This window comes from Dipodomys ordii, unplaced genomic scaffold (assembly GCF_000151885.1).
Source record: "Dipodomys ordii isolate 6190 unplaced genomic scaffold, Dord_2.0 Scaffold7, whole genome shotgun sequence".
Classification (NCBI taxonomy): Eukaryota; Metazoa; Chordata; class Mammalia; order Rodentia; family Heteromyidae; genus Dipodomys; species Dipodomys ordii.
The window spans coordinates 17,071,181-17,095,996 of record NW_012267223.1 but is presented as its reverse complement, the minus strand read 5'-3'; the positions used below and the strand labels follow the sequence as shown (position 1 = coordinate 17,095,996).

The 24,816-nt window shown below is 51.8% G+C and overlaps 1 protein-coding gene across 31 annotated transcripts in view; it reads left to right on the top strand.

The window, feature by feature from the left end:
* Positions 1-24,816, top strand: part of Cacna1g (calcium channel, voltage-dependent, T type, alpha 1G subunit) — a 66,271-nt gene that overhangs the window by 17,068 nt on the left and 24,387 nt on the right. For 20 of the 31 annotated variants that reach the window (XM_013036923.1, XM_013037033.1, XM_013036994.1 and 17 more), the window contains exons 9-19: positions 723-1,099; positions 12,991-13,142; positions 13,956-14,141; positions 14,279-14,393; positions 14,471-14,626; positions 17,487-17,555; positions 19,090-19,174; positions 19,259-19,452; positions 22,350-22,781; positions 23,671-23,771; positions 23,890-24,013. In XM_013036923.1, coding sequence (XP_012892377.1) covers positions 723-1,099; positions 12,991-13,142; positions 13,956-14,141; positions 14,279-14,393; positions 14,471-14,626; positions 17,487-17,555; positions 19,090-19,174; positions 19,259-19,452; positions 22,350-22,781; positions 23,671-23,771; positions 23,890-24,013 — 1,991 coding nt within the window. The remainder of the gene's footprint in view (positions 1-722; positions 1,100-12,990; positions 13,143-13,955; positions 14,142-14,278; positions 14,394-14,470; positions 14,627-17,486; positions 17,556-19,089; positions 19,175-19,258; positions 19,453-22,349; positions 22,782-23,670; positions 23,772-23,889; positions 24,014-24,816) is intronic. The other 11 variants (XR_001175898.1, XM_013037014.1, XM_013036967.1 and 8 more) reach the window with 1 other exon arrangement.

Here is a 24,816-nt window from a genome sequence, read left to right as displayed (position 1 = left end):
ACAGGTCACTGTGTGTGTATGTGCACAAGTAAGTCTGGTGTGCATTTATGTGTCTCCGTGCATGAAGGAAGGGGTCTAGTGTGTGTATGTGTGTGAGTGCATGTGTCCGATGCCCATGCTCATGGCTGTGGTGTTCTCTGGTCTGTGTGTGCATGTACACGTGTGGGTGGGTCTGACATCAACATTGGGTAGTATTGATACATTTGGGTAAACATGTGTTTGGTGTGTGTATATCCTCTGGTGTGCAAATAGTGTGTGTACATGAGTGTGTGTATATAGTGTACATGTGTGTATATGCATGTCTGGCATGGAGAGCAGTGGACAAATGCACATGTGGGGGAATGGGAGGGCTTAAGGATCCATTGCAAAATGCAACTCAGAGCAATATTGACCCAGGCCTTCCCTCTCTAGGGAAGAGAGGTGGGCAGACCTCTAGCCCAAGGCTAGAGGGACTCGAGAAGGACATAGGGGCTGTGCAGGACCTCAGAGAACCTGGAGGCCACCTGTCTGCCTGAACTCTTAAGACACTCAGCCATGACTGTCAGTGGCTCTTGACATTTGGGGTACTTCGTCATTCAGGAGCATTCCTGGCTCACTGACTAGCAAGCCCAACCTTGTAACTACCCCACTATGCTGTGCATCTCCCCCAACACACACAGCACTACGAAGGGCAAGGGAGCCCCAGTCAAGAGAGCCTCTGATCCCCCATTCTCCTGTTACAGGTGCCTGCCACAGCTCCTGCAAGGTCTCCAGTCCCTGTTCCAAGGCAGATAGTGGAGCCTGTGGCCCAGACAGCTGCCCCTATTGTACCCGAGTGGGCACAGGAGAACTGGAGCCCCCTGAGCACGAGCTGCCTGACTCAGACAGCGAAGCTGTTTACGAGTTTACACAGGATACACAGCACAGTGACCTCCGTGACCCTCACAGTCGACGACGGCGGAGCCTGTGTCCAGACACAGAGCCCAGCCCTGTGTTGGTCTTCTGGAGGCTGATCTGTGACACTTTCCGAAAGATTGTGGATAGCAAATACTTTGGCCGGGGAATCATGATCGCTATCCTGGTCAATACCCTCAGCATGGGCATCGAGTACCACGAGCAGGTAAGCACATGGGTCCAAGCTGGCTCTCATGGGTGGAACCTCTCCCTCCCTGCCACCTTCTGGGCTTTTCTTCTCTAGGCTGCTGGTGTGCATGTGTGGGATGAAGGTCTGGGAGATGCATAGACTCTATAGAGTGACCACAATCAGCGCTGTGTAGTTTGAGTATGGAGGTTTGCCTCGGGGCAGGGGGTGGGGGGAGGCAAGCATGTTCTATCTGGGAAGGCTTCTCAGAGGAAGCAGGCTTCATGTGGACAGGTGATGAACTCCAGCCATGGAGAGAGGTCACTGGAAAGGATTTGGATCTTTGGAGAAAGCATTATGGATAGGGGAGATGTAGTGGGTCTCTAGCATTTGCCTGGCTCTAAAAGTAGAAGTGATTGCCAATGTAGAATGGCTATGCTGGTGGGAGTGGAGGGTGGAGGAAGTCAGAGGCTGCGATGGGGAGATGCTGAGGTTTAGGACACAGGCAGTTCTTCTGCCTGGCTTCAGGTTGGAGCGTGGCTGTGAACCGGGACGGCTCTGGAAGGATGAGAGCGCCCGGCATGGTGAGATGACTTGAAACTAGCGTATTTGAGGAGTCATTCTAAGAAGCGGGGTGTTTAGTCAGGAGAAGAGGAGGCTCAGCAGGGATGGATGAGCTGTCTTCAAATATTTGAAGGGCTGTCATGTGGAAGAGGGAGCAGGCTTGCTCTGTGGGGCCGATGGCTGTAAGCTACAGGATCTGGGCTGAGGGGAGGAGGCGCTTCTCCTTCTCTGATCTGTGCAGACAGAAAGTGTGGCCTGGGGGACCCCATTGGCCCTCCCTACCCCACGCTGAGCTACACAAGGAGAGAGACCAGCAGGCGTGCCCTCCTGTGCCCTTCTTGCCTGTTATGATCTTCTGGTTATCTTAAATTGGGGCAGTGGGAAGAGGATTGGCCACCGGAACCCCACCTTTCCCGGTTTGGAATCCTTTGTTAAGGGATGAGGCATGGAGGCCTGGACCAAGCCACGTGTGCTCACTAGAAGAGGATTACAGGGGAGGCTCATCTTCTTGTCCAGGTGGGGCTTGGTGATGTGTGGGACTTGCACAAAGGTGTAGACATACAGGAAAGAAGGAGTGTCTGGGTTGAAGCAGAGAGGGTAGGAGGTGAGGTTTTGATCCAAGTTAGGGCTGGAGCAGACTGTTGTTTTCAGGGCGTTCAGAAGATCTTTACCCCCCCCCCGCTGACCTCTGACCTAGAAAGGTGGTAGGCAATGGTGCTTTTCCTGAGGGACTCCCCCCCACCCATGTCTAGATAGATGTATCTCTCCCTCATCACCAGTGCATCGCCCGGCCCCTCTTCCTCTTACTTCCATAGCTGGCACCAGATAGCTAATGCCATGTTCCCTCCCTATGGCAGCGAGGTATGGAGACAAGGGGGGGGTACCGGCTGCAGTGCCAGCAGGTGGGCGCGCACGGCACCCAGGTGGGTGTGTTGTGTCTGGGCTGCGTGGGGTGTGGGCATGTATGCACTTGCCGACTCTGCCAGCTCCCCAGGAGAGGTGCTCCACTCTGCCAGGCACCAGAGGGAGGATGAGGGCAGAATTTCTCCTCCCAGGACCCAGCTGGTAGCAGCCCTTAACTTCTAAGACCCTGGCTCCCCAAGCCTGAGCTATGACCTCCTTTGCTTCACTCAACACTGGCTGTGGTCAGATGAGCCTCCGCAAAGAGGGTGCCTTCTAAGTGCCCTTCTTCTCTCTTTTGGGGGCTCTACCCAGCAGTCTCTGCCTAGCCAGATGCTGCTGGTGAAGGCTTTGGTCGCACTGGGAAGAAGCTGAGTCACATAGACCCAGGGCAGATGAAGCCACAGCGAGAGGGCTTTCAGTGAGATGTCAAGAGGGACACCCCTTTGGAGAGGAAATAAAAGCCATTGGCCCAGGTGCGTCTAGGATTTTATCACTCAAGTTCCTGAGGCAAAGGGGGACCATAGCCCTGGCTCCCTCAGTCCCAGCGAGGATTCACTCAGGGATGGCACTGTCTGCTCTAGGAGGAGTTTGTCCCAGCACCTCCTTGCTGAGGGCCCCATGGGGGTGAGTAGGAGTTCTGAGCTGCAGCTGACTGACTGCTGCCCAGCAGGCTCAGGGCAGGGGGGGTGGCAAGAAGCCCCAGAAGCTACCATGGCCCCGTGCTTGCAGGCACTGCGGCGTGAACATCCCGCCATCTGGGTCCCTGAGCGGGTTGGAGGGGGTGCCAAGGAAGGGAGCAGGGAGAGAGCTGAGAGGGAGAGGGCTGAGAGACAGGGATATAGATGGGGGCGGGTGGGGGGCACCTGGAAAGACAGGAAAGAAACAGATCCAGAACGTGAGATGGAGACCCGGGGGGGGGGGAAGTGGCAAAGAAGAGAGACACCCAGAGACAAGAGAGCCTGAGATGTGGAGGGAGAGACAGAAACTGAGCAGGGAGGAGACAGAGACAGATGGAGGCCCTGAGACACAGGGGGAGACTGAGAGACCCAGATGCAAATGAGGACAGGGAGGGGGGAGACCTGAGCTGAGATAGAGCCAACTGCAGGAGAGGTGGAGGCTTGAGGAGAGAGAGCTAAGCCAGCCAGTAAGGGAGGAGGGGGACAGGCTAATTAAGGCCGCTGCCAGGGGCTCCTGTTTTCCCTGCTGTTCTCGTAATGAGGTATTTGAGTCCATCGATTCTGGTATTGATCAGATTGGGGGTCACTGCAGAGGGGGCTACTGGGTGTCCCTGCAGGCTGAGCCCCAGCCCTTTTATCCTTCCCCAGGTCCTGTTTTCTCTCACTGCCTGTCATTAATTTTTTCCTGCCTGGATGATATGCCACCCACTGCCCCTGGCCCTCTCTACCCACCTATGACCAAATGGTATCCCAATGGTGATCTCATGCTCTCCGGAGACCTGGCAGGATTGATATGCCCAGAGGAGCTGGTGAGAGGGACAAGGATCCCAAAGGACATGAGGAGGGGGCAGGGAATGACTGAATTCAGGAAGTGTATGAGCTTATGTAGGATGAGTATCAATGTATGCAACAGCTGCCAAAGCAAAGTACACGGAGCCCAGACCTTGAGTAATCTAGCCATCATCCATCCAACCATCTATCCATCCATCCATCCCACACTGGTATCCTATGCATCAGAGTTGACCTAAGCACTGGTGTGCTGATACATATTTAAGATCCAACACTCAAAATAAACCCCAAACACACCCTGATTTGTAGTATTTGCCAATTTCTGTGGTGAAAACGCGCTTGCCATAGCCAATTTCAAGCTACCAATATGTCACTAAACGTGGAGTTGAGAGAGATGCACTCTGGGCTGAGTTTGAAGGACCAGTAGAATGGAGCCAGCCAAGGGTACAGGAAGGGGTGGGGCCAGAGGCACCAGACACTGAAACTAGGCCTTCGGGATGAGTGGGGCACTGTGGGGGGTGGGAGGGAGGGGCTGGAATGGATCAATGACAAGACAGGACATGGAAACCAAACCAAACAAAACCAAAAACCCAACAAAACCCAAGGGCAGGTCCTGAGAGGCATAGGAAGGAGTTTTGATTTTATCCTGAAGGTGATAGGTTTCCCACAAAGTTGAGCAGATCAATGATGTGATCAGGTTGTGTTTTATCAGAAGTCTTTTGGAAGCCACGTGGAGTAAGAAAGGAAAGGTGGGAGGAGAGAAAGGAGGCAGGAAGCCAAGAAGAAGGCTACTGTGGTGGTCTAGGCAGGAGGGACTGAGGAGAGAGCTGAACTGCAGGGCCCAGACCTTGTGTGTGGGAGTAGGGGGCAGGAGGTAGCAAGGATGGCTGTCAGGTTTCTGTTTGGTATAGGGACAGATTTGAGAGGTGGGCTGGGGGCCATCCTAGACCTCTCTGAAAGGGAGTGGTCCTGGTCTCTGTCCTGGGCTACCTTGAGCCCTCCAGGGGATGGTTCTTGGGGACATTGGTGTTTCCTAAGCATCCCCTTCTAGGGTCTAAATGACAGGGAGGTACAGGTACTAAGCTCATGTTCTAGAAGCAAGGTGACAGCAGGTAGGGCTGGGGGAGCAGAGAGAAGAGGGCTGGGGTAGATGGCCTTATAGGTCCAGAGAAGACAGAGTGGGAAACAATTCTGCTTGCTACTCAGTCTCTGGACCTGTCCTGTCACTCCAGATACTTGTCCAGAGAGGGTTTCTATTTATAAGTGAGTACAGTTGGCTATTCTCACTGAGGGAAGCTAAGGATAGGGCGAGGTGTGTGTGCGTGTGTGTGTGTGTGTCCAGATGTGGTATGTTTCAACATTTGAAGGGAGTCACAGATTCCTTTTACATTTTACTTGAAGTTGGGAAATTCTCTTTCCACAAAACACATACAATGCAGCATAGACACCCCAGATAATAGCCTTTGAAGGCAAGGTTTTGTGGGACACCATTCAAGCCTGTCTTTTGACATCCAGGTAGAAGAGTTGGAGCTGGAAGGCAAGCAAGGTATTGGGGGATAATCCTGTGACACCCGATCTGGCCCCCACTTTCAGGGCATCTTGGGTGTGGGACCAAGAATAGCACTATTTTGGTGATGTTTCATTGAGGAGTGTTCATGGCCTTCGGGCATCTCCTGGTTCTAGACTCCCTGATTCTGCATGGGAAGAGAATACTAGAATGCCAGGGGGTTGTGGGCAGAGCCAGAGCACCTATGCCATGTAGATGCTAGAGGAAAAGCCATTCGTGCCCAATGCCACAGGGGGAGGGGCGCACCCCAGGTGAGGGATTTGAAAGTGCTTGTGGGGAGCATGGCTGTAGAGAGGTCAGGAATTGCAGAGCAGCTAGGTATAGAGTGGAGGGGCCTTTTAGAGCCAGGCTGGGAAATGCATCGGTGGCATGGGAGTGAGGAGTTGGGGCAGAGGTTGACATGAGCCTAGCTCAGCAGTGTTGAAGAAATCCAGAGCTCCCTGTAGGTGCAGGCCGGGTAGGGACAATGCCTGGAGCTGTTTCCATTCTTCCAAGCAGAGGCAAAGGGGGCCCCACAGCAGGCCAGCTGGGAGAAGAAAGGCATAGGCAGGACAGTGGTTCTGTTGGCAGGCCCTGTGGCCTGGGCACCTGACTGTCTGGAAGGATGAAGGACAGGCATGCATCCCAGATAACACCAGCGTTCTCAGACAGATTTACCAAGGGAGGGTGGAGCCAGGCTGTAGGAGCAGGAGCAGGTTTGCAAGAGGAGGCAGGGGGACTTTGTTTTTGGACGTGTTGAGTTTGAGGTGGCAGCTGGCCATGCTGGGGGGGATATCAGGCAGGCTCTGGCTCTCTGACTGAAGAGCCAGGGATTTGTAGGGAGATTGCTTAGTGTCCTCTACACCCTAGTGACAGCTGGAGAGTTGGGAGTGAGGGTGATGGTAGAGGAAGGGCACCAAATTGGGGGGGGGAGGAAATGGGTCTAGACTGAGCGCTAAGAATGTTGGCCTGAGAGGAGAGAGATGGATGAAGACAGGCAGGAGGTGACCACAAAAGGTCAGGGACACCAAGCACAAAAGAGGCAGGGCTGGTCCCAGCTGAGTGTCACCAAGCCCTACTCACTAATGGGATGGTTGGAAGAAGGTCCCTAGAGAGAACTGACATGGGTGAGTAGGGCTCAGGGATCAATGAAGCTGGACTTGTGTAGAGGGTTTTCTACTTCAGGGCAGCGGGGAAAGGGGCAGAGGAGGGTGGAGAACTGATGGACACAGGGATTAGCAATATGTGGAAAATCAGACCTGGGCACAGGTAGGGGAGAAAGGAAGGGAGATGAGGAGGAGATGGTAGCGGGGAGGGGGGCAGCAGAACTGTGACCCAGAAGGCCAGGGTGGGTTTGGGCTGGCACTGAGGGACACTGCTTCTCCATTCCTACTTCTTTGTCTTGCTAAGACTGAGTTTGTGTGTCCTGTGCCCCTGAAGAGCAGTTCTAGGAGACAGAGGCAGAGACCCACAAAGAGGAGGAGGAGGAGGATGGTATGGTGCATGAAGGATAATGCAGCCCTGGACTCAACCTGACTTGCCCCATCAGCACAACCTTGATTGTCACTCCAGTGTTGCTCAGCAGTTCTAGAGCTGCATTGGAAAGATGCAGGTGTAAGGACTCACCTGGGCAAGGAGCCCAGCCCAGGAGGAGCTGGCTTCTCTGACATTTACACCACTAGGGCAACCTTTACATGCCCCTGTCCCCTCTAGGAGCTCCGGGCCAGAAATTGTCCAGGTGGGTGAGTGGCAGAGGAGGAGGCTCAAGGACTTTTTAAGTAGCAGAGGGCCCTGGATTGGCTGTCCAGACACCAAGTTAACGATGGCAGTGCTGTTCTATCTGGCTTGTATGTTTATGAGGAAGCCTTCTGGGAGCTGAGGAGATGACAGCAAGTGGCTAAAAAGTCAGTTCTTGCCTTGCGTGCCTGGTGAGGAGGCACTGGGGATATAGTGCTGGGGAGGGAGGTATGTTTAGAGAGGCCCAGCTCCAGCTGAGAGGGAAGGGCTAGGCCGTGATCTGTGAGGCCTGTGGGATGCCTTAGGACTGCCCTACTGTCCCCTGACTTCCCACACCTCCTTGAAGGCTTCCCTTCTTCTGATTCAGCGACTCTTATCCATCCCTGTGGGCTGGCTGGTCCATGACGCCAGGGTGGGTGAGTGGGAACATCAGGCAGAGCCTTCAAAAGTGGAGATAAGCCAGGCATGGTGGTACATAGTTGTAATTCCAGCACTGGAGAGATAGAGGCAGGGGGATTGTGAGTTCAAGGGCAGCCTGAGCTATAGGGAAAGACTCTGTCTCAAACAAAACAAACTAACAGAGGTGAAGTGAGCCAAGGAGTCCAAATTGGGAAGCAGAGGTTTGCAGGGGGAGTGGCTCAGAGCAGAGGCCTGTAGATAGGGCTGGTGGGACTTATCTCAGCCTCCCCTCAGCTCTGGCTCATCTTGTTCACCTCTTCATGCCTTCCCTGGGCAACACACATCACTCTTTCAGAGCTGGCTCCCAGGCCTCCTGTCTGGACCACTGCAGTATCCCTTAATTGGTCATCTCTCCCCTCCCAGCCATCCACATGCTGCCACTACTGCAGCCAGATTAATCTTCTTAATACACCATTTTGCAAATCTCTTCCCTTCCGGTACAAACCTCAATGGCAGCATTGTGGGCAGAGGCAAGTCCAGCCTGAGTCCAGGATAGAGGCCATTCTGCCTGAGCTCTATGGGGCCCTATCTACCCTCTAGATTCTTGACCCTGAGGATGCCAGGGGTGTTCCTTCCTGTGTCCCTTTGCTGGAGGTGCTCACCACAGGTGAGCTGGCTGCTCATCTCAGTTGTCTCTGAGCTCTGTGGTACTCTTGGTTTTTCCTGAGCTTACAGCTTCTCACATGTCTGGGTCCACGGGACCATCCAGGGTTGGCACTGGGCTGCAGGTTTTCACAGGCTTTAATTCCTCTGCTCTACAGAGTAGCTTCTTCACGGGATGGTGTTAAATTTGTTTAACTGGAGCTAGCCCTGGTTACAGAGGTGGGACAGAGTGGGCAGGCCCGTTGTCTTCAGGTACAATCCCACCGTTTTTATCTCACAGGTGGCAGATGGCACAGGTTTGGGGAAGTATGGGGCCTGTGAAGCAGGGGGCAGCTCACCTGGGTCCACCCTTGCTGCTAGCCTCAGGAGGGGAGGAGTTTACAATGAGTATTACCAAAGAGCAGAGGTCCAGGGCCTTACGTTTAGGCTCCCTGGCATCTCCTCCCACAAGGCTCCACTGGGCCCTGACATTTGTGAACCGCAGGAAGAACTTGACTGAGACCTGAGAAAGGATTACTGAAGCTGAGAGTCAGTGAGGCAAGGCTGGAATCTGCTTAAGCGCACTTGTGTGCATTGTGTTGGTTTTCTCTGCCTGAGGAGGGAGCGTGACATTGTGGAAAGAGCCCCAAGGTCAGGGGTAAACGGGAAGTACAAAAGCCCAGGCCATAGGCCTTTCTGAGGGAGCATGTGACCTCCATCTAGCTCTCACATCTCATTCAGCCTCAGCTTCCCTAGCCCTCTGGGAGGGTCCCATTCTTCCTTCATTTGGTCCTGAGCTCAGAGGAAATGAAATGCTGGGCTCAGCAGAATCAAGCTCCGCTTCGGCCCCTTGGAGACAGCTGTGGCCAGAATTACGGCTGTGGTTCCTGGGGCTAGCATGTTGCTAAGATTGCGTCCCTATGTCCTGTCTTACATCTATAAAACATTCCAACCTCTGAGTTAGTAACAGGGACAGACCTGACTGTCTAGGACAGGAGGGCTTTTTTCCATAGATTTCCGTGGATTACTGGACCCTGGAGAGAGGCATGATGCCTATTTACAGAAGACCGGACAGGCTAAAGGAAAAATGCCTAGCCCAGCTACACCTGCAGCAGACACGCATGCATCTGCACCTGAGCAGACATGGGTATTTCTGCAGAGCTGCTTGTAGGGATGGAGAGATTTTCGTCTCTGCTTCCGCACCCCACTCAATGAGGACCAATGATGTAGGCCTCAAGGGGTCCCCTGCACAATCCTTCTCAGTGAACTTCTTGGTGTGAAGGTGTGAGGGGTACATGTGTTATGAGCTGGCAGTGCTAACTATGGAGAACACAGGTGATGACATTGGGGCAGAATGAGACCAGTCCTCTGTGCAGTAAACATCCTTTTAAGATTTGCTAATGGAATAAATATATACCAAATCTATCAAATCTTTCAGCTACTTACAAATTTTGTTTTTAGCCAAGTTTGGTATTGTATGGCTGTAATCCCAGCTACTTGATGGCAAAGGTAGGAAGATTGAAAATTCAAAGCCAGCATGAAAGAAGTTAGTGAGACGCTTTTCAAAAACAAAAATACAAGTAATAAGTCTGGGGACATGGCTAAATGGTACTAGAGCTCTTCCTGAATATGCTTACGACCCTGGGTTCAGATGCTAGCACCACAAAAAGAAAGAAGAAAAAGGTTTTGGTAGCTTTTTTGAAGTACAGATCGAATATGTTATATTCATTCAAAATGTAAGTATTTGAGGTTTCAGTTTGCATATACATAATGGGATATCTTGGAAATGGAACCTGTGCTTTAATATGAAATTCAATCATGTTTCATATATTCCTTGTACATATTGCCTGAAGGTAATCTTATACAATATTTGTAGTGCATCTGTTTTTGTTTTTTTTTGTTATCGTTGTTTGTTTCGTTGGTTGTGGGGCTTGAACTCAGGGCCTGGGCATTGTCCCTGAGTTCTTTTGCCTCAGGGCAAAACTTCCAGTTTTTGTGGCTCTTAATTTTTTTTTGAGTGGTTAATTCGAGGTAAGAGTCCTACCAGGACTTTTCTGCATGGACTGGCTTTGAACCACAATGTTCAGATCTCTACTTCCTGTGTAGCTGGGATTACAGGCATGAGCCACTGGTGCCTGGCTTGCATCTGTATTTTGATTGTGATCTGTCACATGTGGTCAGGTGGAACTTATGACATTATGTTGGTGTTGAAAGAGATTTGGAGCATTTTGTACTTTGGGCTGTCAGATTAAGGATGCTCAATTTGTATAATTTATATGATGTGTGAAATCTACACATTATAAGTATACCTCAGCTGTGTGTTCATGTCAACTTGTTCTTTATTCATGCATCTCTGTTGGTTTGAAATAAAACAATATTCATTAGAAGATGCAGAACATTTGGTGCATTCCTGTGTATGGTTTCACAAGCCCTTCATGGGTCTGGATCTTGACTCTCCAGTGTTAGCAGGGTGACGTAGGGTAGGGCCTTATCCCTAACTCTTCCTGACCTATCATCTTTTAGCCTCCTCTGCTCATCTGAAGCACCCAGCAGAGGAGGATGGTTATGCGGTAGCTCATAGAATAAAGCAATGGTGAATCTGAGACCTGGGAATCTCACACTAGGTGGTTATTACTTGTCATCTTTATCCAGTCCAAGGGTGGAAGATGGGGCAGGTAACAGATTGACCAGACCTAGAGGCAGGTGCATTGTTCCTCCCTCCCTCCTGGCAGACTAGATTTGAGATGCAGATCCTGATCCAACTGGGATCAGGAGATACCTCCAACCTTCTGCACCATGCTCACACTGGAGGGACCAAGCGTCCTGCCTCAGTGCAACCCTGTTAACTAGGTCAGTTGGGAATGTCCCCTCCTGCTCCCACTCACAGAGCTCAAAACTTGCTTGCGATCTTCCAGAGCAGTGTGCTGTAGGTCATAATAGCTCTGCCCTCCCACCCCTGGTAGCTGCTCACCCTCTGCTCAGCTGGCTGTCTGCCCTGCCTGCGAACCCTTTCTGCCTTTGAGAAGAACCCCATTCATAGAATATGTCTCCCTAGTAGCTATGGACCCTAAGGTCCTAGCAACCCCCTGCTAGTGAAAAAACCCTTTCTGCCAGATCTCCTCCCTTCCTTCCAGGCTGGCTGCACAGACAGGCCCATTAGGATACATTTGGTCATGCCCAGGAGCTGGCTGTATGCTTGTGCAGCCAGACGAGGCAGCTGGGTGAGCAGGAGGTGGTGTCTGATGGAATCAAGGCCTCATTTGGCTACGTCTTTCTTTTTATGGTAGTTTGAAACTCAGGGTCTCATGTTTACTAGACAGGTGATCTACCACTTGAGCCATGTCTCCAGCCCTGACATTGTGAGCAGCTTCTATAGACTTTGGGCTTACCTTTCCCCTGTTAAGTGGGCAGTGGGCTTCATTGAACCAATTACATCTCTACCTGTATTCCAGCCCTCAATCTAGCCATGCCCCCTCCCTTTCCCTTCTTCCTTCAACCCCCCCCACACACAAACTTTAGCTCTGGTTTCCCATGTAACCCTTCTCTTCCCTCCCTGACCCCCTGGGGAGACTCACCCTTTGGAGTTCAAGTGCTGGTTCAAGACTGAGCCTTTCTCACTGTGTTCACCTCTCACCTTTTCTTCTCTGAACTACCGGCTTTACTGCTCAGATTATTTATTTTGGCATTGAGGCAGGATTTGGAGCCCCTTGTGATTATTCAGCTGTTTAGTGTGTGTACAACTTGTTTCCAGATAGACACTGTACTCTTGGGAGGCAGGCGTGAGGTTGGCATTTTTTTCCAGCTTCTTCAATGCCTGGTACATTGCTAGGCGTCCAGGCAACACTCCATACTGGAAGGGCTGTGACTAGTGAGCTGGAACAACAAATGAGACAGGGTTTGTCACTTATTCTTCTAAGAGCCTCTCTAGGATGCATTCTTGGTCCCAATCCCAGACCGTGCATAGGAACATAAAAAGAATTAACTCTGATGGTTTATGTTTGGCCAGAGAGGTTGAGAATTTTGCTAAAGATCACAGAGTGAGTGACAGGATAGGCTAAGGATTATTCCAGGTGTCTTACGTGTTCTCAGGCTGACGCTGCAGGTGCTTCTTCATCCCGGAGGGGTCTTCCTCTTTCTCATTGACTGGGACTGGAAAAATGTGCATTCAAGGGGGGGGGGTCTGGAAGGAAGCAAGCAAAGCCTGTGATTGTCCAATGGAAGGCTGCCAAGTTCATGGAGTAGTTAATGGCCACAGACTGTGTGGCTCTGTGACTGGCTGTGCATGTGAAGCTTTGGCCGTGACTCTCTGATGTGAGTTGGCTTCGTTGTCTTCCTGACCTGGGCCACTGCACTGGTGTGGTAGCACAGGACAGAGTGGTCTCCAAGCTCCCAGGGAAGGTAGAACAAAACCCCTACACAGAACCCAACAAGTCTGTGGCCTCAAGATCAGGGAGGGACTAACTGGGGGCTATGGGTTTCATGTGGGCCTTTCCCAAGGTTGCTGTCCTTAAATGCATTTCTCCTGGATCCTGAGGGGGTCCGGGAGAGGGTCTTCTTCCTCACAAACCCTCCCAGAGTTGCTGTTCCTGCTTCTTATCTCCCGGGGGCCCCAGAAGGACTGAGATATGGGGTTCAAGGATGAATCTACTCTTTCATGCCTTGTTGTCTTCTAGCCTGAAGAGCTCACCAATGCCCTGGAGATTAGCAACATTGTCTTCACCAGCCTCTTTGCCCTGGAGATGCTGCTGAAGCTGCTCGTATATGGCCCCTTTGGCTACATCAAGAACCCCTACAACATCTTTGATGGTGTCATTGTTGTCATCAGGTATGACTGCCTCCCACTGCCTCTTGCTGTCAAAATGCCAGCAGGGGTGGTATAGGGAGAGGCATTGTGCAGCCCAGCCTATTCCTCTGAGGTGGAAGAGTCTGGAGCCAGCCAGATCACACTGGCTCGTAGACTATACCACTTTCCCCAGGTAAGGGCCTGTCTGTGGTCCCATGCTCAGCTCCATCCTCTCTCTGGGCCCTACCTGTTCTTGTGGACATGGGGCACCTAGCTTCTTTGGGTGGTTCCTTCTCCAGTCACCTGTCCCCAGCTCTACCTCTTGTCCATAACCCTACCCAAGCCTGGAGTAGGTAGCTTTGGGGAGGAAGTGGAGGAGTCAAGTCTAGCCAGCTTCCCTGCTTTCAAAGTGCTTGGAAACAAAGTTAGCTATTAGCAACTTGCTTTAGGGTTCCAAGACCTTGAGAGAGTATTCCAGTTCCCCCCTATTCCCTCCATTACCGGCCTGGGGCCAGGAGAACTGCTTTATTGGTTTGGAGAATTGGCTTTAGATTTCATTAGAAGAGAACAAAGCAAATATTCCATAACTTGATGTAGTTGCATTGGCTTGATTTAGGGAAAGGGTAACCTGCTGCCAGGAGGTACTCTCTGGCTAGGAGGAGAGAGAGCAGTGAGGACTGGGGCTGTCACCTGAATCCTCCCCACCTTGGAGCCTCCAGCCTGGAGTCCCAGGGCCCATACAAGCCTCCTTTCTCATGCCTGGCTGGCCAGCTCAGCCCCAGGTGTGCTGAGTCCATGGAAAGGGAGGGTTGGATGCAAAGGTGTAGGGCTCAGGCTACCTGCACCCTCCTGCAGCGTGTGGGAGATCGTGGGCCAGCAGGGGGGTGGCCTGTCGGTGCTGCGGACCTTCCGCCTGATGAGGGTGCTGAAGCTGGTGCGCTTCCTGCCGGCGCTGCAGCGGCAGCTCGTGGTGCTTATGAAGACCATGGACAACGTGGCCACCTTCTGCATGCTGCTCATGCTCTTTATCTTCATCTTCAGGTGAGCACGAGCTCAAGTGAAAGGTGGAGGGAGGGGGAGAGGTGGGCCAAGCAGGGGAGCAGGGCCTTGGGGGTGGGGGAGGGATGAGGGTGGGAACACTGGGCCCTGAGGCTGTCTGCGGCTCCCTGTGTCTTCAGCATCCTGGGCATGCATCTCTTTGGCTGCAAGTTTGCATCTGAGCGGGACGGGGACACACTGCCAGACCGGAAGAATTTTGACTCCCTGCTCTGGGCCATCGTCACTGTGTTTCAGGTGCCAGGGTCACAGGGCAGGGGTGAGAGTGGAGGCCATCTCAGATCAAGGTCTTGACCCCTGTCCTCTGCCTACAGATCCTGACCCAAGAGGACTGGAACAAAGTTCTCTACAATGGCATGGCCTCCACATCATCCTGGGCTGCGCTTTACTTCATTGCCCTCATGACCTTTGGCAACTATGTGCTCTTTAATCTGCTGGTCGCCATTCTGGTGGAGGGCTTCCAGGCAGAGGTAACCCCCCCTGCTCTACCCACCTTAACCTGCCTGAGCCAGCCCCATTTCCAGGAGTAGTGGCTGCCTGTCTTGAGCCACTTCCTCCCTGCGTTGCCAGGTGTGGGGGGTGGGCCGGGAGGTCCCTCTGGCAACACCCCAGGATGGGTGGCTCTGGATCTCATGTACCCCCTGTCTCATCACACAGGAGATGGGATGGCTGGGTGGGTGGAATCTCTGGGTTTTAGGTTAGTGGCCAGTAGGCTTCTCTGTCAGTCAGCTAGAACCTTCCCAAGCCCAGGGCCAGGTACAAATGGTACAGCTGGACCCCGCTCCCCCCCCCCAAGCACAAGTGCACCATGGGACTTCTAGGGAAGATCCGTCTGGGCTAAGGAGTGTGGGAGGCTTGCATGCAAGTCATCTGAGCACAGGCTGAACTGATAAAGATGCCACCAAGGCCAGGACAGGGCTGAGCTGCCCAGGGTGAGAAATGAGCCCAATTAGCTGCAGGCATGGCAGAGATGAGCGTCCTATTTCCAGCCCAGACTCACATCACCTCCGTCATCAATTAATATTGATTCACATTGATCCTATCCTGGCTGTGCCGGGGCACACAGCCTCTGTCCAAAGGGCTTTACCCTCTACCCCACTGCCTTCTCCCTCAGCTCTGCCTCTTCCCACCTGAGCCCTCAGATCCTATCTAGCATCCTGGTATCTCAAGCAGGCCAGGTTGACCCAACCTAGAAATGCTCCAGGTTGGGCCTGGAAGTAGCTCTTGGTCCACTTCTCTCTGGGTGACCCGGATGGAAACTCCCGCTGCGGCCTGGTCTATAAATACCTAGTACACGGTGGAAAAACAAAAATCTATTTTCCAACCCTTTCCCAACCTTTACAAGGGAGGGCTGTTCCCTATGGGCTAGGCTAGACTGGGAGGGGGGGGCAGTTTGCGGGTACCTCTATCCTACACCAACCTTTCTCCCCGCTTCGATTTTAATTCTGTAGTTATTTATTATCGAATTTCCTTCCTGCTGGGTGGCAGTGAGGGTAGCTGTGGGGGAGGCTTTGAGGATGGTTGGGCCTCTAATAGGAAAGGAGGCCATCAGTGCTTTTCCTGGAATTTCCAGGGTTTCCCTGGGGCCTGAAGAGCTGATGGGGGTCCTGTAGGGCTCCCTCAGAGCCAGTGTCTTTATGGCCTCACACCTGACTGTTGCTTGTGGCTTGTAGGAGGAAGAGTTGAGTGAGGATGGGTCCCCTTTAGCCTCTTTGAAACAGCAGCTCCTAACACTAAGTTTCCCTCACAAAAAAATTCCCAGGGAGCTCTGTTGGGAAATGGAAAATGCCCAAGCCCATTCCTTTCCCTCCCTGCCATCAGCCACCATGGCAGTCCTGGCGGGGGGGGGGGAAGGGGAGGAGGGGCGCGGTTCCCCAGTACAGACAAACCCCCTCCCCACCACTCAGCATTCACCAACACCTTGTTAAATTGAGTGCAGCTGAGCTGGCCTGGTTGCTAGGCAGCAGTGATGGCTGAGTGTGGGAACAGAGCTGCCTGGCCAGCTTCAGCCCAGCCCAGTCACCCTGGCCCTGCTGGAGATCTGTGTGAATGGCTCCAGCATGGATGGGTTGACAAAGGCCCCCAGTCTTCAGAGTATAAGTTCTCTAAGTACAGAGAGGTGTCAGGGAGGACCTTGGGCTGGGATGAGGTATGGTACCCCCTTCATGAGGGTGATCAATAGCTGTAGCTCTGAAATACCTAGGTGAAGGGACCTTTCCCTCCATTGACCTGCATGTGGTGACCCACACAGACGGAGGGCGCTCTCTCCTTTGTGGGGTTTTAGAAGGTCCCAAGGGTCTAACAGGAGAGTCTGGCTTTGCCATTATATTGGTCTGGAATGTTGTTTTGGCTTGGTTTCTATTTTTTTTCTTTTTCTTTTACAAATAAAACAACCCACCTCAGAGTAGGGCCACAGATGTCCCATTTTGATAGACTTCCTCAGCAGGAGCTCTCAAGGGTAACCCCCCCACTGGCCTTGTCATTGTGCCAAGAGTGGGCAGGGGGTGGCCCTGGAGACAGAACTTGCTTGGCTGTTGATTTCCTGACTCTCAGGGGGGAGCAGCGCCCTGAATTCCAGTCTATTTATCATCCACACACTTAATTAAATGAGCAGGCAGCAAGGCCCTGTGTGCGGCCATTAATTGATATTAAACAACATCAGAGCCATCATCCCAGTGTTACTTGTCACACCGTGTGACCTGTCACATCCCATACCACTCGGAGCAGCCAGATCCTTTCTGACTTGGAGGGACTGTGGTTGTGAGTCTGAGAAATCAGGAGGTCTGATTGTGCCTCCTGTTTGAAGCCCAGTTACTGGCTTCTGTCTCCTTCTCCTTCTTTCCCTCCCTGCCTTTACCCCATACCCATGCCTCAGAGTCCGGGAGCAGTGTTCTGAGCTGGAGATGCTAGATACAGGGTCTTGATCCACAGCCTCTTTCTCTGCATGAACTGTGTCACTTTTCATAACTTCACAGACCTCAGGTGCCTCTCCCTAGAAGATGGCCACGGTGGTGTCATTGCCCACCACCCCTCCATGCATGGTCACTGCTGTTTCTAGGGTGACCGGGGGCCTTGAGCCTTCCCTGCCTTTGTTTCCTTATCCGTGGCTTCTGCCCACACCCTTCAGATTCATTGTGGCCTGGGGGGGCCCTGTGGTTGAAATCTGCAAGGCCATCCGGTCCCATTCCCCTACCTTACCCCGTGTCTCTTGCTTTCCTTTGCGATGGGGTGTGGACCCTCCTGTGTTCATCCTCTTGGGACACTGCTGATATTTGAAGGCCCTAGCGCCTGTGACCAGCAGTCCTCCCCTGCCTCCCCCTCTCCCTGTAGGAAATCAGCAAACGGGAAGATGCGAGTGGACAGTTAAGCTGTATTCAGCTGCCTGTCGACTCCCAGGGGGTAGGTACGAGATCACAAGTCAGCATGCCCCTGCGCCCATGCCCTCCCCCTCCCCAATTCTGCCTCCGTGTCTCTGTGCTCCCATTCACGCTCAGCTGCTGTGCAACCTGTGGTAGCCGTGGTGGTCATTGGTGTTGTGAGGTTTGCTTTGATTTTAAGTCCCTTCCCCCTTGAGGACACAGAATGGAGGAGCCTCTTGGCCTCTACCCTCATCAACCCACAGGCACATTCCCATCTCTGCCAGGCCGATGGATAGACTGGTGAAGGAAGGGACTTAGAATCCTCTGTGTGCACGTGTGTGTGTGTGTGTGTGTGTGTGTGTGTGTGTGTGTGTGTGTGTGTGTGTGTTGGGGGGGCATCCTGTGTGCCTGTGTCTACACTGAGGTCCCAGGGCATCCAGGACATCAGCCTCAGTGGAGTTAAGACCTGTGGCCATGAGACATGCTCTCCCTACTTCTCTCCCTTTCACTCATTGCCCTGGGCCTCCATTGGAGATCCCAAACTACTTCAACTCAGGACAGATCCTTGGAGGATGTGGAAACGGGGGTATGGCTCTTACCAGGACATTACTGGAATTTTTAAATTCATCAGAGTCTCAGGCTCCCAAATCACCTGATTAGGTCCAGCCCACTACCTCAGGACATACTCGTCCTATGGCCCCCATGTTGAGCATGTGCCTTGTAGTTTCCTTACACTGGCACTGGAATTTGGGGCGAAGCCAGGTTTCCCATGGGACCCCATGGTGCTGCACATCTCAAGCAGCCCCCTGGAGATCCCGCTTGATAATTAAAGGCCTCATTAGGGATGTAAACTAAGTTAATGAAAATGATCCCCTGAGATGCCAATTACCCAATATTTATGTCCTTATCAAAAGTAGCAATCAAGTATTTTTTAATAACTTCTAAAGGAGAAGTATGTAATTACTGGGGAACCTACTGACCTGCTAAGAAAGAAGAAAAGAACTACCTCAGAGATAGAGAAGTAGAAATGGGGCCAGAAAGGGTCTGGGGTTTGGCAAAGGTAGAGAGCAGGGGCAAACAGACTGAAGTGACATCTTTGGGCCACTCTGGCTGGCCAGGTTATTTTAATGTTTTAGGGGGGGTCCTTAGGTTGGGAAAGGAGGAGTCATGGAGAGGCCTGGTGGCCTCAAGTAGACTTTTAGGATTGAGGCTTTAGTGAACATTTCACTCAGGTCTCCAGCTCCTCCAGCCTGTGTCACCTGCCTGCCTGGCCACTCATTGTAGCCCCATCTCAGTCTTATTGCCATTCCAGCGAGGCTGGTTGTGCTATTGACTCTGGTGGCCTTTATCTGAGGTGTGGCTGGTGAGAGGCAGAGGCGCAGCCCTGGTAAACCTTGAGTCCCCAGCCTGGGTAGTCTGGCCTGCTCCTGTGCATGCCTCGTCGTGACGTGGTTGCTGGTTCCTGTGGCCCTTTATGTGGTGTGTGCGTGTGAAGAGAGGGGAGACCTCGGTCCAGCCCAATGACCCCTGCCTGCAAAGGCCCTAATGAATGGCCCACTGCTCCCTCACTCTAGGGAGATGCCACTAAGTCCGAATCAGAGCCTGATTTCTTCTCACCCAGCGTGGATGGCGATGGGAACAGGAAGAAGCACTTGGCCTGTGAGTATCTATCCTGGGGTTGCAGCCCCTGGCCTCAGGACAGCCCTGAATGGACTCAGGCTCTCTCCCTCTGTCGTTCTGCAGTGGTGTCCCTAGGAGAGCACCCGGAGCTTCGGAAGAGCCTGCTACCACCTCTCATCATCCACACGGCTGCCACACCCATGTCGCTGCCCAAGAGCTCCAGCACCGGCCCTGGAGAGGCTCTGGGCTCCAGTTCCCGCTGTACTAGCAACAGTGGGTCTGCTGAGCCTGGGGCAGTCCATGAGATGAAGTCACCGGTAGGAGATGCTCATGGGTATCCATGGTGGGAGAAGTAGAGAGCAGGAGGAAGAGGGATGGAGGTCCATGAGCCCAAAGACACAGCCCTAGGCAGGCCTGGCAATGCAGACAACTGAAAGAGCTTTAGCCTTGGTAGTGAAAAAGGAGGACCCTTATGCTTTCTTCTGTCCCCTCACTGGGTGACCTTGAACAAGACTTCTCAGAGCCTCTTCTGAAAAAATGGGGTTTGGACCCCTCTCTTCTCACACATTACCACATTAGTGGAACTCTCCTCTAGTTTCTGAGTCTGTGGCAGACACTACTAGACACACATGCTATTGTGTGAGTGTGTGTGTGTATGTATGTGCTCACATTTGTGCTAGTACTGGGGCTTGAACTCAGGGTCTAGGTGCTGTCTCTTAAACTTTTTTGCTCAAGGCTGATACTCTGCCACTTGAGCCATAGCTCCATTTCCAGCTTTTTTTAATTGGAGATGAAAATCTTATGTATTTTTCTGCTGAAGCCGGTTTTGAACTGAGATCCTCAGATCTCAGCCTCTTGAGTAGCTAGGATTTACAGGTATGAGCCACTGGTGCAGGACCTAGGGTTTGAACTCAGGGCCTGGGCACTGTCCCTGAGGTTTTGTACTCAAGGCTAGCATTTTACTACTTGAGCCATGATTCCACTTCCAGCTTTTATAGTGGTTAAATGAAGGTTTATGAGTCTCATGTACTTTACTGCCCAGGCTGGCTTCAAGCCACAATTCTTAGATCTCAGCCTCCTGAGTATCTAGGTTTATAGGCATTAGCCACCAGCACTCCTCTAATCCTTTACTTTGAATTGACAAATAATTGTATGTATTTGTAGAGTAAAATGTGATGCTTTGATATATTTATACATTATAGAATGGTTAAATCAAGCTAATTATCTTACCTCACATACATTTTTGTTGGTGGTAGTAGTGGTAGCGGGGCTTGAACTCTGGGCCTGGACGCTGTCCCTCAGCTCTTCAGCTCAAGGCTAGCACTCTACCACTTGAGCTACTTCTGGTTTTCTGGTGATTTATTGGATATAAGAGTCTCATGGACTTTCCTGCTCAGGCTGGCTTTGAACTGCAATCCTCAGATCTCAGCCTCCTGAGTAATTAGGATTATAGGCATGAGCCACCGGCACCCAGCCTCCCATACATTTTTGAGTTATAAACATTGAAAATCTACTCTTAGCAATTCTGCAAGATACATTATGACATCATTAACTGAGCTATGCAATAAATCACAAAATTTTATTCTCTCTCTTTTTTTAAATTCTACCATACTGGGGGCTTGAACTGAGGGTCTCGTGTCTTGCTTCCTTTTTTTTTTTTTTTTTTTTGCTCAGGGCTAGCCTTCTACCATTTAAGCCATACCACTGTTTCTAGCTTCCTGCTGGTTAATTGGATATAAGAATCTCATTGACTTTTCTGCTGGGACTGGCTTCAAACTAGAATCCTCCTGAGTTGCCAGGATTACAGGCCTGGGCCATAAGTGCTGGTTATTCCTCCTTTCTTTCTTTCTTTTTTTTTTTTAGTATTGTTTTTATTGTAAAGATACTTACATGAGTAAGGTCATGGGTACATTTCCTATCAAGCATTGTTACCCCCTCCTTTGTTTTTCCCTTACCATCCCTTTCCTCCCCACCTCCCTAATTATTCCTTCTTTCTAATGGAAACTTTGTATCTTTGACCAACATTTTCCCATTCCTATCTGTAAATCATATTTTGTTATCTATTGATATGAGGTTGACTGTCTTAGAGTCTACAAGTGAGATCATACACTATTTGTCTTCCTGTGCTGGCTTGTTTCGCTTAGTGTAATGTCCTCCAGAGTTATCCATGTTATTACAAATAAGAGAATTTCCTCCTTTTTAAAGGCTGAATAGTGTTCCATTAAATAAATGAGTTATATACATTTTTTTACCCATTTATTGATTGATAGTCTTTATGTTGACCATTATGGACAGGGTTGCAGTGACCATAGGACAGATGTACTGAGTTCAAATACTTCTGACATATATCCAGTAATGAACTTGCTAGATTATGCCGTAGTCCTATTTTTAGTTGTTTGGGAATCTTCATACTGTTTTTCATGATGACTGTACTAACTTATACTCCTACCAACAGTGTGCAAGGCTTCCCTCTCCCCATATCCATCTTGATAGCCATTCTAACATGTGGGAGGTGCTGGCTCATTATGCTTTTAATTTACATTTCACTGGTGATCAGTGATGTTGATTTTTTTTTCATATATCCCTGTTGGCTGTGTGCCTTCTTCTAAGGAATGTCTATTCAGGGCCTCTGCTACTTCTTTGTTTTGTTTTTGTGTTGGTTCTGGGGCTTAAACTCAGGGCCTGGACACCATCCCTGAGCTCTTCTGCTCTCTGCTAACCATTCTACTTTTATGAGTCACAGCTCCAGTTCTAGCTTTTTGCTGGCTAATTGGAGATAAGAGTCTCATAGACTTCCCTGTCTGGGCTGGCTTCAAACAGTGATCCTCAGATCTTAGCCTCCTGAGAGGCTGAAATTCCAGGCAGGAGCTACTGATACCTAGTTCCTGTGCCCACTTTTTAATGGCATTGTCTTCTTGTTTGACTTGTTTGAGTTTCTTCTCATGGCTATTTTACTTTACCTATCACCAACAATAATAAGTAAATGAAGAACAAGGGCTATTTCCATATCTCCCTTACAGATGAAGAAACAGGCACAGAGGAGTTTAATAACTTGCCTCAGGTCACACAGTTGAATGGGTGAGCCCAGATCTGAACCCTGGCTTAGAGTCCAGGTCTCTTGTTCACTCCCAGTGTCATGCCCATGAAGCTTACCAGAGAGGATAGAGCTCTGTAGCCCTGAATGAAACCACTCCTCCTTTTTTCCTCTCCTCAGCCCAGTGCCCGCAGCTCCCCACATAGCCCTTGGAGTGCAGCAAGCAGCTGGACCAGCAGGCGCTCCAGCCGCAACAGCCTGGGTCGTGCCCCAAGCCTGAAGCGAAGGAGTCCTAGTGGGGAGAGAAGGTCCCTGTTGTCCGGTGAGGGCCAGGAGAGCCAGGATGAGGATGAGAGCTCAGAAGAAGAGCGGGCAAGCCCAGCAGGCAGTGACCGGCGCCATCGAGGCTCCCTGGAGCGTGAAGCCAAGAGCTCCTTCGACCTGCCCGACACACTGCAGGTGCCCGGGCTGCACCGCACAGCCAGTGGCCGCAGCTCTGCCTCTGAGCACCAGGACTGCAATGGCAAGTCAGCTTCGGGGCGCCTGGCCCAGGCCCTGCGGCCCGATGACCCACCGCTAGATGGGGATGATGCGGACGATGAGGGAAACCTGGTGAGTCCCTCGTGGACATAGTGACCCTTCACTGCTGACCTCAAGACAGGGCAACTGTACCCAGTGGGCAGTGTGTCACGGCGATGTCCCCCCTGGAAGCTGACCTCCAAACGGGCCCCCATTCCCCCTCTGCTATCCTGCAGAGCCCTGGGTCTCTGTCATGCCTGGGGCTGCGGCCCTGCTGTCTTTGGTGGATATGAATGGCTTCAGGCAGATGTGTATGAATCTTTCATGGCCCTCCCCTGTGACTCAGAAAGACCCATCACTCATCTCTCTAAACTGATGTCCTTCTCCTGTCCCCTTTTCTCATCTGGACCTCATCACAAGCCTTGACTTCTAGCCTGTCCTTACCCCTCCACCCCTCCCCCAGCTTCCTCACGCTTGCCCCCTCCCCCCGCCCTGCCCTTTACTCTGGGGATGGATGCAGGGATCCAGCATGCAGGGTTAACATGTGAGGAGAAGGATCAGTCTCCTCGGTCCAGGTGTGTCTTTGAGCAGACAGCTGTGATGAGTACAATGTTTGATAATTGATGCAGCTTTCAAGCCCAGCAGGGAGGGAAGGAAGGAGGAGGGCAGGAGGGAGGATGTGGGGGTGGACTGGGATGGAGGCAGGGATGGGAAGAGCAGAAAGCTTCTGTTGAGGGAGGTAGAGGGGGAGATGAAGCAGGGATTGATGGTGATGCTCAAGAAGAGACAACCTATAGGGCTTAGAGGGAGATGGGAAGTGGTTTCAGGAAGAAAGAGAGGTAGAGCAGAGGGCTGGGCTAGAGGTAGGAGAGGCAGAGACCAGATCAAGGGTCTGGTGCTGTCCAGGAGTCAAGATGGGTTGAGGGGGAGGGGGTAGTCTCAGCGGCTTTGTTCTGCTCAGGCCCCAGTGTTCTTTCCACAGAGCAAAGGGGAACGGATCCGAGCCTGGATCCGAGCCAGGCTCCCTGCCTGCTGCCGTGAGCGAGACTCCTGGTCTGCCTACATCTTCCCTCCTCAGTCGAGGTAGGTTGGGGCTCTAACCTATGCAGTGCAGTGCTGTCCTTCTGTGGGGATGTAGGGTCCTTCAGGGGGTGGGATCTGCCAGCGATGCCTCTCAATCTTTGCCTCTGTCCTGGAATAGATTCCGCCTCCTTTGTCACCGGATTATCACCCACAAGATGTTTGACCATGTGGTCCTCGTCATCATCTTCCTCAACTGTATCACCATTGCCATGGAGCGCCCCAAAATTGACCCCCACAGTGCTGTGAGTCACTGGGACTGTAAACATGGCTGTTGAGTCCTCCTAGGTATCAGGCCTGTCCTGGGTCAGTGTTTAGAACAAGCAAGAGAAGCCGGAAGGCCGGAGAGTCACACATCACAGCCTGTCCAAGGTCACACATCACAGACAGGAGTCAGGATCCTCCCTTGGGTCTCTTGGACTCTGGCTCTTGCTCCTGGACTCCCAATATAACCTTCTGGATCCTGCCTCAGTTTCCCTCTATGGGCACACCAACACAGCCAGGTGCTCTGCCACAACACAGGCTCTGTTCTCTGTGCCAAAGGCTTACAAGGCACATGGGTGTGAGCCCTGTGAGAGGGTGATGTACATGAGATTGGTCCTGCATAGGCTGTACCTGGCCTAGGGTCTTGTTTTCACTGTGATTGACATATTGTGAGGGACATGTCACCCAGCCTTCCCTGTAGATAACAAGGAAGCCACTCTTTCCTCCTTATGGTCCTGTCAGGTCCCAAACAGGTCAGTTTTCTGGGCTGTAGTTGAGGGATGTTATTCATTTATGCTTGGCTAGGAACCTGTCAGTTTTCCGGAGGCCAAAAGAGGCCAGAGACATGACTACTGGCTGTCCTGACTAGGCGCCTCTTCTCTTTGGGATGAGCACATCCCATTTTGGGAGCTGTCTTTCCCAGACTGGCATCACAGCCTCTCCCTACTTTGAGCAGTTCAGAGCCTAGAAGGGCATAAGACAGTCTGTTTCTCCTCTCAGCATTTTATACAAGTAAGTGGTATGGCCAGAGGTGCCCCCTCTACCCCCCCCCAACCCCGCCGTC